This window comes from Manacus vitellinus, unplaced genomic scaffold (genome assembly GCF_001715985.3).
Source record: "Manacus vitellinus isolate BGI_N305 unplaced genomic scaffold, ASM171598v3 scaffold_40_pilon, whole genome shotgun sequence".
NCBI lineage: Eukaryota > Metazoa > Chordata > Aves > Passeriformes > Pipridae > Manacus > Manacus vitellinus.
The window spans coordinates 4,919,392-4,933,463 of record NW_021940541.1 but is presented as its reverse complement, the minus strand read 5'-3'; the positions used below and the strand labels follow the sequence as shown (position 1 = coordinate 4,933,463).

The 14,072-nt window shown below is 43.3% G+C and overlaps 1 protein-coding gene across 5 annotated transcripts in view; it reads right to left on the bottom strand.

Moving 5' to 3' along the window:
- The window catches only part of FGFR2 (fibroblast growth factor receptor 2), a 78,671-nt gene extending 68,579 nt beyond the window's left edge, over window positions 1-10,092 (bottom strand). For 3 of the 5 annotated variants that reach the window (XM_018078454.2, XM_018078455.2, XM_018078456.2), the window contains exon 1: window positions 9,829-10,003. In XM_018078454.2, the coding sequence (XP_017933943.1) occupies window positions 9,829-10,003 (175 nt within the window). Of the gene's footprint in view, window positions 1-9,828 lie in introns of all 5 variants that reach the window. The other 2 variants (XM_018078452.2, XM_018078453.2) reach the window with 2 other exon arrangements.
- Between the last annotated feature and the right edge of the window lie 3,980 nt (window positions 10,093-14,072).

The window sequence follows — 14,072 nt, the reverse complement described above, 5'->3', positions numbered from 1 at the left end:
GTGATGGGTAAAGAGATGAAACCAGACAGGAAAAAACCTAACGAACGGGAATAATCCTCTTGCCTGGAAGTGAACATTTGCAAAACAAAGTTGCCACATCACACATGCCTGGTGCTCCAGCAAGTGCAGAGCTTCCAGCCACACTGACCTGCTAGAGCTTGGACCTCCAGCATCATGTCAACTCCTATTGAGTGCTACATATACCAAGCTCATTAAAAAAAAAGTGAATCTCCTCCAATTGCAATAACTTGCCAATGTCATCACGGGTAAGGGAAAATATTACACTGCACTATAACTTGTTTTCCTAAGCTTTGAAGACTTAGAAAAATAAAAAGTTCTGGTGAGCAGAAAAGCATTTTGCCACTTGCAGGATCCCCTGGCCAAGAAAAAAAAAACCCTCTGCATACGCACCCAAAAATGATCCCCACGTGGTTACATCCATCTGCCTTGTGTCATGCTCCTTGGCAGAGGAGCAACTACAGAACTGCTACTCCTTGAGGTGGCTACCCCCAAGCCCTGGCTACAGCCACATGGGCCCCACTGCACTCAGCAGAAGAGGGCAGTGGGAGCAAACCTCATAAGTGGGAGCAAACCTCATAACCCTGTAATGTTGGTTGACACAGGGTGAGGTACACGAACTGTTTCAGCCTGGCTTTGACGGCTGCCAAGCAGTTGGGTTGATGTGCCTCACTCCCCCCACCATGGTTAAAGGAAGAGGACTCCTTCTCAGAGAGAGAAAGAAATTGTACTTGTCGAGGCTTCGTGCAGAGATTAAAAATTCCTCCAGCTTGTGGCCTGCTTGCTCCTACCTGCCTTTATAGATGGGATCGTTGAGTTATGGCTGCACAACCGCCCAACGTGCGTCAAAAATGCCAAGTATCACATGCTCGTGGGCTTGGCTGTGTGCTTTGTGCTTCTGGAAGCCAAGCCAGGGAAGACTCGGAGCATGCCAAGTTCAAAGTAAACAGCAGAGAGACCAGCGAGGCCACCTCCTGCTGCTGGGAACTGCCCGCGACTTCTTCCTGTTTGTCCCCGTTCTGCATCCTCTGCTCCTGACAGGACCAAGACTTCTTTACACAGCAGTCACCACAGGATTTATCTCTCCAGATATGGGACAGAGCAAGAAACGGGATGACTTCTGCACAAAGACTGTGTAACCATGGAGGGAAAGAACACCCCCAACCCTGAGAGGCCACACCAAACCCTCTAACGTTATTGTGCTGTCTTTTATCATTTCATCAGGATGATGAGGAACTACAGGCCATCTTCAGGATCTGAACGTCTGGTTCCAGGCACCAAACCTTGACTATTTCTGTTCAAGTCAAACTCCACCATCTGCCTAAAGTAATAGTCTCTGTATTAAGAGAACTGGGGAGTACAATAAAAACCTAACACACGTGTAACACAATCTCAAAAATAATTAACTACTCCTCAAACCCATTACAGAAGAGTCTTCTCATGTAATCTATTATACAATACAAAGGGGAAATATATCACCTTTTGCCAGAACCTCAAATGAAAAGCTGAAAAAAAAAAAAAAAATTAATCTTCTCTCTCAAAAAAGCAGAATTCAAAACCAGGACCACTTTCTCATCGTTTCTTTCAGCAGCAGCAAAACTTCAAATCTCCTTGACTGTATTCTGCACATAACCAACTGGCAGAGTAATTTAACCAAGTCTCATTGTTCAACCCACCCTTATAGTCTGCTTGGGAAAGGCTCCATAATAAAATATACAGCCTTGGGAAAATGTATGAGCACGTATATTTGGTCGCAAAGGGTTTTTCTTGGGTTATAATTTTCTTGCATCTATTCCAATCCGTAGCTTTTTTTGAGGTTCTTTATTTGCATTTCAAGAGCAACATAAAACCATAACAGAACATAGCATAAATCCAAACATAAAAACATAACCTTTTTCTTCCAGGTTTGCCAGAGGCCACACTCAAGACTATTACTGCTCAACGTGCAAAAGAAATAAATTACAACTGTGAGGTTAAAAATTGCACAATTCAGTGTTGCAGTGTTAGTTCTGGATGCAGAGAACTTCTCTTCGGATCCCCTACAAGCAAGTCAGCAGTTGTTTCTTTTGTACACGGTCCCATTTTTACTTGACTATACAAATCCCCTTAATTTTAGCAGCTCATCTGGAAGTCTCATCTTGCCTGTTCCCCTGAAATTCATCTTCCCCCACTTCCTAAAGCAGGATTTGAAAAAAAAAGTCACTGGAAACAATATCCCAAAAACATCCCCTTAGCACTTTTGAAATTCTTATCCACAGCACACATAAACCGTGGAATATTCTCCAAATACTTCGAAGCTTCAAGGCATACCAGGCTGCCTTTTAGCAATATTTAGGCAAAAGGCATCATAACTTGTTTAAGTCCAGCTCCACAGGGAGGATAGTCTCTAGTGGGGAAAAAGAGCAGCACAACAAGCCCCGAAGTGAAAAGCCAGGCTGGCTCTGTGCCCTTCCAGGTGGAACACAACCATTTACACAACGCTTAATTTTAACTTGCAGACACCCCCGTCACTCCTGACGGTAGCAGTGGCTCCTGGGCACTTTGCCATACTAATGGAAGATGGTTCAAACGCTTCTGAATTGTTAGGAGAAGGGCTATTACCAAGCAGTGCTTCACTGCAGATTTATTAGAGAGTCTCCACGTTAATCCTGCACGTCTGAAATACCTGTGCTACCCTGCTGAGTAAACAATATCAAAGAAATCTGGGTACTTCGCTGTAGTATCTAAACAGGATTATTTTTCCATGATCAAACAATGTCTAACAGAACCAAGCTGAAGCACAACTCAAAATCTGAACTGGGGTTTTAAAATTATTTTTACGAACTGCTGGGTGGCAATCAGAATTAGAAGTCATATTACTTTCCTTGAAACAAATTAAATATTGCAACACTGAGACACTGAGCAGGGCACTGTACAAACTTGCAAAGCCAGTCTCACGAAGGCAGGCTCTCCTTGCTGCCCAGCAGCAGGTCCTGCCAGCAGCTCACCCATCCATACAGCCCATCCTAAAGGAAGCACAGCATGAACCTCACAGAGCTTTTCTACCCCACGACTTTTTATTATACCTGAAAACCAAGTTGTCGCGCAGTGCTCTGATCGAGTTCTGTCCATACAACCATAATTTAACCTGCAGACTTGTCCTGGTCTGTGCAGTCCACCAAGGCACCCCCAGCCACAGCATCCCACTCCAACCCCGCTCAGAAACAGCCACAAGCCCCCTGGGAGAAAGCCTGAGGTAATAACTACTGTGCCACAAAACTCCTTTCCAAACAGAAACTCGTGAAAAGAGATTTTTCTCCTCCCCAGCCAGCTTCTCATCCTCGTTTCTCTCCCTTCCAGTCCCCCAGCACACTGCCCCTTCCAGTAAACCCTCACAGACACAAGCTGTTCCCTCGGAACAAAGGAATTTTCCCTTCTTCCCTGTTCTTGTGGCTTTGGTACTGTAAGGCACTTTGCTAGACACAGGGTAATGTCCCAAACTGATGAGCAAGTTCTTTGGCGGGGGAGGAAAAGCAATAATTACACACAACTTGCAACGGCGTGTGAGGAGGGGAATGAAAGTAGGTCAGATCTCAACTCCTCAGCTTCGCTGAGGTTCACCAAATGCTTTCACTTAGAGCCACTTCAAAAATACAATTAAAACAATAACAGCATGGCAAGCACATGAAGTGGCACCATAGAATTCAGCTTTCTGTCCCTTCCCTCGATACAGATATTTGTGTGGTGACAAGCAGCAGAAAAACCTGAACCAGCAGAAAGTGAAGCCCATAAGACACATCCCTACACCAGGTGCTGACTACTCTAGTACTCAGAAGTCCAGGAAAAACAAACCCCTAAAAAAAAGGTTTTTTTGGAAACAAAACAAACCAAACCAACCAAGCAAAACAGCACAGGAAAACCAGGAGTGATAATTAAGAGATGGGAAAGGACAACCTGGAGACGTACTTAATTGGTTTATGAATTATAAGCTGGTTTTAAAAGTTAAAAAAAAAAAAATCCACATTAAAAAATCCACTCCTCTTAGTGAACATCTTGTTTTGCAACTACCCTTGTTGGGAAGCACAGTCCCCAAGGAGCAAATGCCAACACAGATCACAGATTTGCTGACGCTCCCGACTCCGATTGAAACCCGAAGGGCCAAACTTCCAGAACAGCTCAGCACTCCCAGCGCACGTTTCGTAATTACAACAGGAGCTGTTGGCTGCTGCTCTCCTGAAAATCTGGTCTTTATTTAAGATTCGACTCCTACAAAGTTGCTCCAACTTCTCTTTCAATCAGCTCACAAGTCAGTTTAGTCCCTGGTACTACAAGACGGCATCTCTGATTTGGGCAGCACGCTGTGCCAAAAACTCCCAGGAACCACTACAGGCACACACTGCAATGTGCTGAACCAGAACTCAAAGGTCTGAGTTTCAAATCAGTTCCCAAATTGCTGTGAGGATGATTTTACACTGGCAGGCCCCGTGCCAAACCAAGCATGGCCCCGTTTCCCACCACCACCAGTAACACAAGCAGCCTGTCCTGACAACTCTGCAGAGGATGCTCCCACTTGTCCAGTTGGGATGGAAGAGCACAGCATGTCCCACTGCCACTGGGGAACCAAACCCTCAGTCACACTGGTGCAAAACTCTAGATCTCTCATCATTTCATGTTTTGGAGTCTTTTCAGCCTGAATTTTGCACTTCTTTAACTACGCTGAAATAAATTTTCTCTTCTAGTCAAACCAGGTGTGCTATTACAAGTAGACAAGATGTAACTTGCTTAAGTGGGTGATGGTTCTTCTAAAAACATGGATTTATACTGCTCAGGAGCGTTGCTTTGAACAAAGTCCCTGTTTCACTGTAAAGCTTCAACCTTGAGGACTCTCAAAATGTTTAACACTTAAAAATCTGATGCTTCCAGTAGAAAAATGGATAGTTAACTATTTTTCCTGCATTCCCATCTGATCCTAAACTAAATATTAATTCTAAGAAAATACTAATCTTTGAATGTTTTTGTTTAAAGCCAAGTGATCATTTCTACTGAAGCTGGGGAGTTGGATATAGACATATGCTCGCTAAGAGCTGTGTTATGGTTATTATTAAAACCTCACTATGGACTATTGTCCATCGTCTCATGAGCACACAACCTTCCCTAAGTGGAAATGTCAGCATTTTCATGGCAAATTCTGCTTTCAAAGGTTTGTAACTTGTCTGTAAAAAAATTTACTATGGCCTGAAACTTGTTGCAAGTTCTCTGCCAAGGAAGAACTATTTTAAAAATTAGGAAACTATGCATTTGTTGGAGTCAGCCGCTGGTTTAGGGGTTTATCTATAAAAGTGGTTTTAAAAAAAAAAAAAAGGATAAAAAAACCCTCACAACTCAGCATCTTTGAAAATCTTCTGGCTCAAAAAAAAGAAATGAAAGAAAAATTACTAAAGGAATCAAATTCCTAAAAGTTAATAATTTTTGTACCCCTTCAAAAAGCTGTGACTGTATGGTAGATAAACACAAAACATCAATTATTTCTGCTCCTTTGCAAAGTAGTAGCCACACCAACACACCAGCTCCCAGTGTCTCATCAACACCGACTGTAAATAACAACCCTACCCATGCCCAATTAGTTTGCAGCTCAAGACCATGCCCCTGCTAAAGCACTGCATATTTTAAACACAGAATGGACACATTAAGACTGATTTAATCCGGCTGCCTGCACGATTCCCCAGAACCTCAGCTGGCAAATCCTGTACTGGGCCAAATAACTTACTGAACCGGATCCCTGAAAGGGCATCCAGCCCTCACCCGAAGCTGTGGGGATGTCACATTCCTCCCTAATGGGCTTTCATAATTGCCCTTCCTTAAAATGAAATTAAAAGTAAAATAAAGTAAAAAGATAAAACTGATTAGCTAAGTCAGAGTTGGCTTTAATTATTAATTTGACTTGCAGATATCAAAGCCACCGTTCTTGTTAAAAAAAAAAAAAAAAAGTCAAAACACAACAGTAACAAGGAAACCCTGAGTGAACTATTTGCTTTATTTTTTCCTACCAAATTGGAAGCAGCATCCTGGTGCTTCTACACTGCCTCTGTCCACGGAAGATGATGGCTGTGTAGGGTCACCTGTCAGCAGGGTGGCACTGGCTGCAGAGGATCCACGGGGGCACCCCAGGATGGAGAGCACCCTGCTGCTCGTGGGACAGGGGACATCCCATCACCACTCATCCCTCCTCCACATGCTGCAGCCCTGTCTGCTCCTAAAATCCCACACCCTCATCCAGGCAGCTCACAGAGGCTAAAAGGGATCTCCAAGTGGACTGTGCTGACCACTGCGGCCACAGGCGACGTTCGTCTTTTAAGCACTGCAAACATTTTACAAAAATTAAGGTATTTTGCTCATATTATCCAGCATTTTTACAAACAGGAAGCTACTGCGCTGAAAGTGTTTATATTTGTATGTTGTTCAAAGGCAGAAAATGCCTGTGAGTGAGTTAAAACCCAAACGACAAGTTGTTACTCGCTTTGGACCCCACCATAAACACTCCGTCACCCACCAAAGGAGGTCTCTCTCTCCTTCCCCGCTGCTCCAAAACACAAATCTAAGGCCATTTTGAACCATCGTGGTTTTTCACAGGACACAGAAACAGCCTTGTGGAAAGCTTAAATTAATCTTCTGAAATATGACCTAAATTAAAAGAACCGAAACACAATGTCACCCCACCAAGTGGGTGCTCCAAGGACAGTGTCGAGGCACTGCACTTGGGGGGGAAGAGACCAAATTAGCTCCCCAGCAGAACGATAACACACAGCCTGGGCAAGGGAAGGTCAAGGGAGAGCTTGCTATTTATCAAATATATGTCTAAACTAATTATTCAGTTCACAAAGTAACCCTTCAACCCATGTGTGCGGTCAGAGCCCTTGTGAAATGCTGGCTATCATCAAAGGTCCTCACAGCCTGGGCACACACAGACACACACAGAATGGCTCCTTTGTACACACTGAGGTGGATTTATGTCTAAGTTTTAAAAGCAGAAAGTCTTTATGCTCCCCAGGACAAAAAACATATATGTAAACACGTGATGCAAGACACGGTTTGATGGCTGACAGTGCCCACACTAACTCCTGCAGGTCCTGTTTCTGCTCACACCGAGGAACAGCCTCGGGTTTTACCACCCCTGCTGAAGGAAAAAAGCACCACACTGAGACCCACCACACCCAGGGTCCAGCCCTCAGTGAGCACCCACGATACCAACAGTATCAGTCACAGCGGCTCAGTGTGCCATTCTCAGTGTAAATACCTTCATATGGACCAGAGTCATATCCAGTGGTCACAGATGGATATTTATTTATTCAAGATTGACTGAAGGGCTGACTGCCCTGTTAGATGAATACTGCTTATACTAAAGCACATACTTAACCAGAGACTCTGAAGAAAATGACTGCAAATGTCCCTAAAGTTATGTTTAGCCGAGAAAAGGTATATTCTCTGTTACAACCTAAGGAACAAACAGCCACCATCTCAATTCTTATTAATGTTGCAAACAGCTTTTCCAATATTCTGACTCACTAAGACAATAAACAATAATAATAAAAGCATCTAACATACTAAAAGAAAAAAAAGGAAGACTCAGGAACAGATCAACATGTGTCACCAAAGGTCATGGCCCTGTTGACCTTCTCAGCTGGTATGAAATGTCATAGCTCTAATGACTGCACAGTCAGCAGCCCCACTGAAAATTTACATTATTAGAGCACCTGACCCCCCAGATTAGCTGTGGCCAAAATGTTTTGGCATTTATTAAATTAAAAGAGAAGTCTGCTTTGTCTTTGAAGAGATTATTTGAAGGGTTTTTTTTTTTTTTTGGTTTTGGCTTGAAGAGTTTGTGGGTGGCAGTGATAGAACCCAGAGAAGGTGATTGTGTAAAAACTTGGTTTTGTTTTGATTTTTTTTTAAAAGGGGTTTAACAAAGCACATAAAGGAGGTTTTATTTCCCAAATCTCAGATATAAATCCCACACAATTCCCTGTATTCTGCAGCATAAAAGCTCTTATTATGCCATTAACTTAGAAGTGCTTTCTGATTTTTTTTTTCTTATTTCTGGTAATGATTTGGGTTCTCACATCTAAAATTGTTTCATGTCAGTAACATTCCTGCCCAGGGAAGAAGTTTTAAATCCCTTTTAACAATTTACTCTTGGATAAAACCCAGATTCCACCCCCTCCATATTCACCGTGGAAGAAACATATATTTTTAAAATGTGCTTTCTAAGACAATAAAATCTATTCTTTCACCGAAGAGTTGAAAAATTATCAGGCATCATTCAAAAAATATTACTCTTCTTCCCATAAAATACTCCACCAATTCTGCAATCACATTCTTTCTAACTTAACCCTAAAATTAGGGGACCTCACTACAAAGCTAGTCTGAGACCAGAATTATTCATGATTTTGTCATTCCCCTGAAAAGCCAAAAAGGCACCAGATGTTCAATTAACAAATCATACAGCAAGTGGTGGTGAGAGTTGGGCTTTTTTTTTTTTTTTTTAAATTCTCAAGTTACCTTCAAAAGAAAAAAAAACCAAGATCTTTGCTATCAACAATCTCTATGGCTGACAGATGACAGTATTGCTATACTTTATGAGTTCTTTTCAGAAATGCTTGCTAGGGAAGAGGGCTCATCATCTCTAAATAGTTCATCCCCTGCCATCAATAAAAATGTACTTGGAACGGACTCCAAAAATGTGTTAGCTGGTGATGCCTATTTTTAGAGGCAGTGGATAGAAACAAGTAAGTTTTGTGTGAAAAGATATTAAATAAAAATAAAGTGTATTCGTGGACATGAGCAGCAGAACGTGTAAAGGCCAAGTTCTCTCCAGCAAGCTTGTCAGACCAGAAATGCTCTACGGACCACTATATCAGCTGGAGAGTTATTAGAACTGCAATCACTTCCCAAAAGACAGGTATAACCTTATGAAGGAAGCCTCACTTGCTCCCCCCCAGGTGCTCAGAGAGCAGCAAAGATGCAGCACAACACTGGAAAAACATTCTTAGACACAATCAGCTCACGACAATAAAAAAGCAGCCCTTCCCTAGCCCTTCAGAGGAGAAAACCACTTTGCAAAGCTTGGGGAACAGATCAGCCCAGAAGAACATGCCAACAGGTGCAGGCTCCAAATAGGAGATTTTATCCAAACACCTCTTCCAACGTGAAGGTCTCAATTAGCCTTTGACAGTAACAAACTTGAGCCCTTGCTATTCAGATCTCAGCATTTACACTTTCAGGACCTGCAATCCACACATGGCACCGACTGTGCCTGGATATGAACAGCGAGAGAGAAATTTGCTCTAAGGGCAAACACCACCAAAGGTGCATTTCTGCAGAGTGCCTGGCAAAACTAAACACTCAGGCCACACGATTAAAAACTAAGTTCTTTGGACTTCTCAGGTGAAGGCAATGACAAAGACACGCAGCCACTCATCCGCTGCGTTCCTCGGGACAGCGACACGGAACACGTATGCAAGTGCAACAGGCTGCTTTCCTTAAAGACCCATTCCTGAAAACTTCCAGCCATGCACTTTGATTGTACAATGTGATGACAGTCCCAAGTGAAATCACTGACACCACTTGCTTGCACAAGAATAAACAAACGAGTGCTTGTACAAACACAGCCCATGTGAGAGAAGGGAGAGTCAAAAACCACGACTCTCTCTCGAGGGCTCATCTGTTACTTGCCTTAGATTTACCCAAGCACAGATGATGTTGACTTCTGTTTCAGACGTTCAAGCATTTAAAATTAACTCCTTTTAAAGAATTAAGGGTTCTAGAGTGATTTACCTTCGGGTTCCACCGTGGTGTCTTCAACAACTAAATTAAATGAAGGTCGAGCCAGGCAAAGTCCAACCATGGTGACCACCACCAGGCAGATAAGGCAACCTGAATCCCAGCTGACCATCTTTTTAGAGTAAATTCTTGGTCCATTTCCATATCTCCATGTGGACTTTAATCCCATCTGAGCACCTCTAGGGAAGCATGGAGAGAAAGCTGTGCCTTCGGCCAGGGTAGTGCCTCCTCCCTTGGAACAACGGCGGCTGCTGTGGGGAGGAGAGAGATTTAACACTGTCAGCAGAAACATCTCACAGCACACACCAAAAAACTTCATAAAGCCTCGAACAGAGAGCTGAGGTGAGAGGGAGGGGAGGAGGAGGACGGGAAAAATAGTTTTCCAGCTTCGAGAATATGTGAAAAGTGAGTGACTTTTCATCTTCTGTTAGCAGTTTCCATCATCACCTGAGGCGTAACCAAGTCCTCCTTGTTTTCACGAAATCACTTCTCAGCACATATTTAGAGAGCTATTTTACTGACAGAAAAACATACAGGTTTTAAAAAAATGACAGGCACACACATGTGCAGGCACATAACCTGTAATGCTACAAAATTACCACAATTATACAAATTATGTTCTTGTTATTGTTTGAAGGTTTATGTAAGTTTGCCTTGTTTTTCATTCCTTCACCTAGGCGGTTCTGCAGCCAGCTGAATTTACAGGAATTCGGTAATTTTCCACAAGAAAAACAGTTGAAAAATATACTCCTTAGACTTGGAAAAATCTGTAAAACTTTATTTCACCACAGGACTTCCAGCTCCCCTATGGATGTACCTTCTCCTGACTCGGTTCAGTGTCCTTTTAAAGCCGAGCGTCCCAAACAAGTGAAAGGCTCTTATCTTCACAGTCACACTGGTTCACTGCACCACGTTACAGGCAATTAAAATCTGTATGAAGTATGGTACAGATTGCAGTTTCATGGGAGACCTGCCCAGCATCATTTTCCATCCATACATGCCAAGCTGTGTGGACAAACACTTCTTTTCTCCCTCTCTCAATGATGCTTATTGATATATATTTTTCAACAGCCTGTTTTATTCACAGCAAAACTAATTTCAATTAATGGAGTCAACTGGTAACCCAGGCATGGGCTGATGGGAGAGAGAAGTGGCAGAAAAGTATCTGGCACTCCCTTCAGGGGACCCTGTTGCCACCAGACTCAGATGCCAGGTGAGGGTCAGAAGAGCATCCTCCTCACAGGGTGATTTAACAGCTCAAGCAGAAAATTAGACCTGATTTTCCGCTTCAAAAATAAAAGATGGTAAAGCTCAGTAGATGGATAAAACAAGTAACTGCAGCAATTGCTCTCATCTGGTCAATGATTCATCTTAGATGTGATGAAACCCAACTGAAACTTAGAGAGCACTTGGCTTGAAGGGAAAAATAACAGAAAACCTCTTTTTCCCTCCCGACCTGACGCTTAAGAATTTAAAAAGGCAGGGAACGTAGAGATAAAGTCAAACTCCTATAAACTCCCTGTCATTTGGATGGTATGGTATCTCAGCATATAGAAACAGGGACAAATATTCTCCCCTTAAAAAGCCAACTATTAAATAGCTGATTCAGATTTTATTAGTCTTTTGCTACCTGCTACATACAAAGCTCACAGCGCTAAGGACAGGAGTGCTGTTGAGGCATCTTTTATCTTGGGTACTATATAGAGTAACTTCTGGAGTCAGCAGTAACAGATTTTAGATGACTAAAAATAAGGCACTCGGGGAAAATAATTAATACACGGTATTCCAGGTGAATCCTTGATACTTCAGGGCAAGGTTTTTCACCTCAGCTGGTATCACCTCAAAGCTCTCTCCCTGCTTTGGGAGATTTTAGCACGGAACGAGCATCTCAGACCACAAGCTAGCAACTACTATTAAATCACCAGTGAAAACACCACCAGACCACTGCATAAACATTTGCAAAGAGCTTGCCGAGCCCTTCTCTAAATAAGCACAGAGCAGGTGTAGAGCTGAAGGGAGCTCTGTCTCTGGGACCCGTCTGTGCCTGGGGAAGGAGCAGAGCAGCCCCCCTGGATGCTGCCACCCAGCTCAACCTCCTGCCCCACCCGTCTGGCAGCCACGGCTCTGCAGCTCAGTTTATGCAGCTGTAAAGTGGGTAGAAACCCCTAATTAACAGGCTGGATGTAATGCTGATTTAATTTCCATACATCATCCTGTAAATTCTGCTTAAAGGACTATTCTATAATTGCAAAATTCAATCATAATTCTGCAAAAAGAAAACATACCAGAATGCAAGCATATATTCTAGACTCCCAACAGCTTTAGTTCCACCGAGATTTCTGCTGTTTCAGATTTGCAGATTACATAAAATGCCACTGAAAGCATGTTTATGGTTCCTACCCTCACCCTAAATCCTGAAGTGCAGCACAAGCCTACTTGGCCACGCGTCTCCTCACCTGAAGATTTTTGCTGGCTTCTGCACCTGAACATCTGCCAGCAGAAAGAAGGGACTCTTCATCCACAGGGCAGCAGAACACTCAAAATTGTAGCTTGCAAAGGTGCAGCAAAGCAAAAATCAGAGCTCTGGACCCATCCATGGAGCCAAGCCACTTTCTACCACCACAGCAGTGACTGGGGTTCGAGGACTGCCCTTTCCCAAAAGGAGTGAAGTCCGACGAAGATGAAAAACCAAATTCTTTTCATAGTTTAATTGCCACAGTTGCTGGGGGACGAGTCTCTGGAAAGACCTCCTGTGCTGGATAATTATGTACCTCTATCTCAATGTTTGGAACACAGCCCCAGCATGCTTTTTGGCCTCCACAATTCTGGCTTCCTGACTACAATACCATAATCCCTCCTGGAGTCTCAGACTCAGTGAAAGCCACACGTAGTGTTTATTTTTCCCCTTGAAAGGGAACTCTGTCTCTCTTCTCAGCCTACACTTTGGGGAGGAGTTGTCAGCCCCCAATGATTGATGGCTCTCCTTGCCACTCGCTCATCAACTCAATTTTCACCTCGTCATATACCTGCCCAAATTTTCTTTGCCAAACTGACAAGCATGGGAAAGCAGACTGGTTTGGGAGCCCAACCAAATTCCTCCAAGCTGTACTTCAGTTTAAACACACTCGCACACACAAACAAGTAGTACTTGTTCAGCAGTGGCATTAATTAAATTCAATGCTCAGTGTTCTTTTTAATCTACTTCCATTGTTGTTTATAAGATGTTTATCACTCCCCAGGGAGAGCACAATTTGTAGAGTATGTTAACCAAATCAATACATTGCTTTTTGTATAACTTTTCAGCATCTTTCTCTGTTAGGCAGGGAATAGCAAAACCTGAATGAAATATGGACCTTCCCTCCACAAAGAAACCTCAAGCGCCCTATAAAGCCCAAGAGCTTCATCAGAAAAATCCAGGTAGACGAAACTTTAAAGCTTCACACATACACCGTATACACAATTCCACTGGCAGGGGAATCGTGTATTGACAGAAATTGATAGAAATACACAAGACCATAAATATATATATATATACACACACATATATATCTAACAGGACTCTTCATCACAGTTCAATCTCCGAGTAAATCTGCGCATCACAGCTATTAAACATTAATTCTGGAGGACTAATGGGAACCGGCTGGCAGCTTCACTACTTTTTCATTGTTTGAACTTCTTTCATTTGCTTTCCAGGACTACTATCCTGTTTTTCTCAAGTCTTTTGCCACCAAGAGATGGGGGGGGGTGTGGAAATCTGCATTTTAATTGACATTCCAGAGAGAGAGAGAGAAGTCCAGAGGCTGCTGATTGCTGTCTATTCAGCCCAAACAGGCTTTTCAGATGAAAATGAGAAAAGGCTAGTGGAAGATTTACAGGGATTTGGTACAAAGGAGACAATGAAGTTTTAAATGTTGATAGCGTTTCACACCAAACGCATAATGAGTCCCAGTTTGAAGGGGCCGTTTTGCATTTAAATATATATTTCATTGAAGATTTCTCTCCCCCCTTATCCCAGGCGGGGCGGTTCTGCCCCTGGCCCCGCAGCACTGGGGGCAAGGACGGGCTGCCCCGGGTGGTACCTCTTTCTCAGCCCCTGCTGCCCGTCCTGCTGTCACCCCTGGAACCATCCCCAGAGACAGCCGTGAACCAGCGGGAACGGGCAGGGGGAAGGCAGGGAAACAGCGGTGCTGCTCGGGCTTCCCCGCGCACCGCAGCGGCGACCAAGCGACGGACAAACC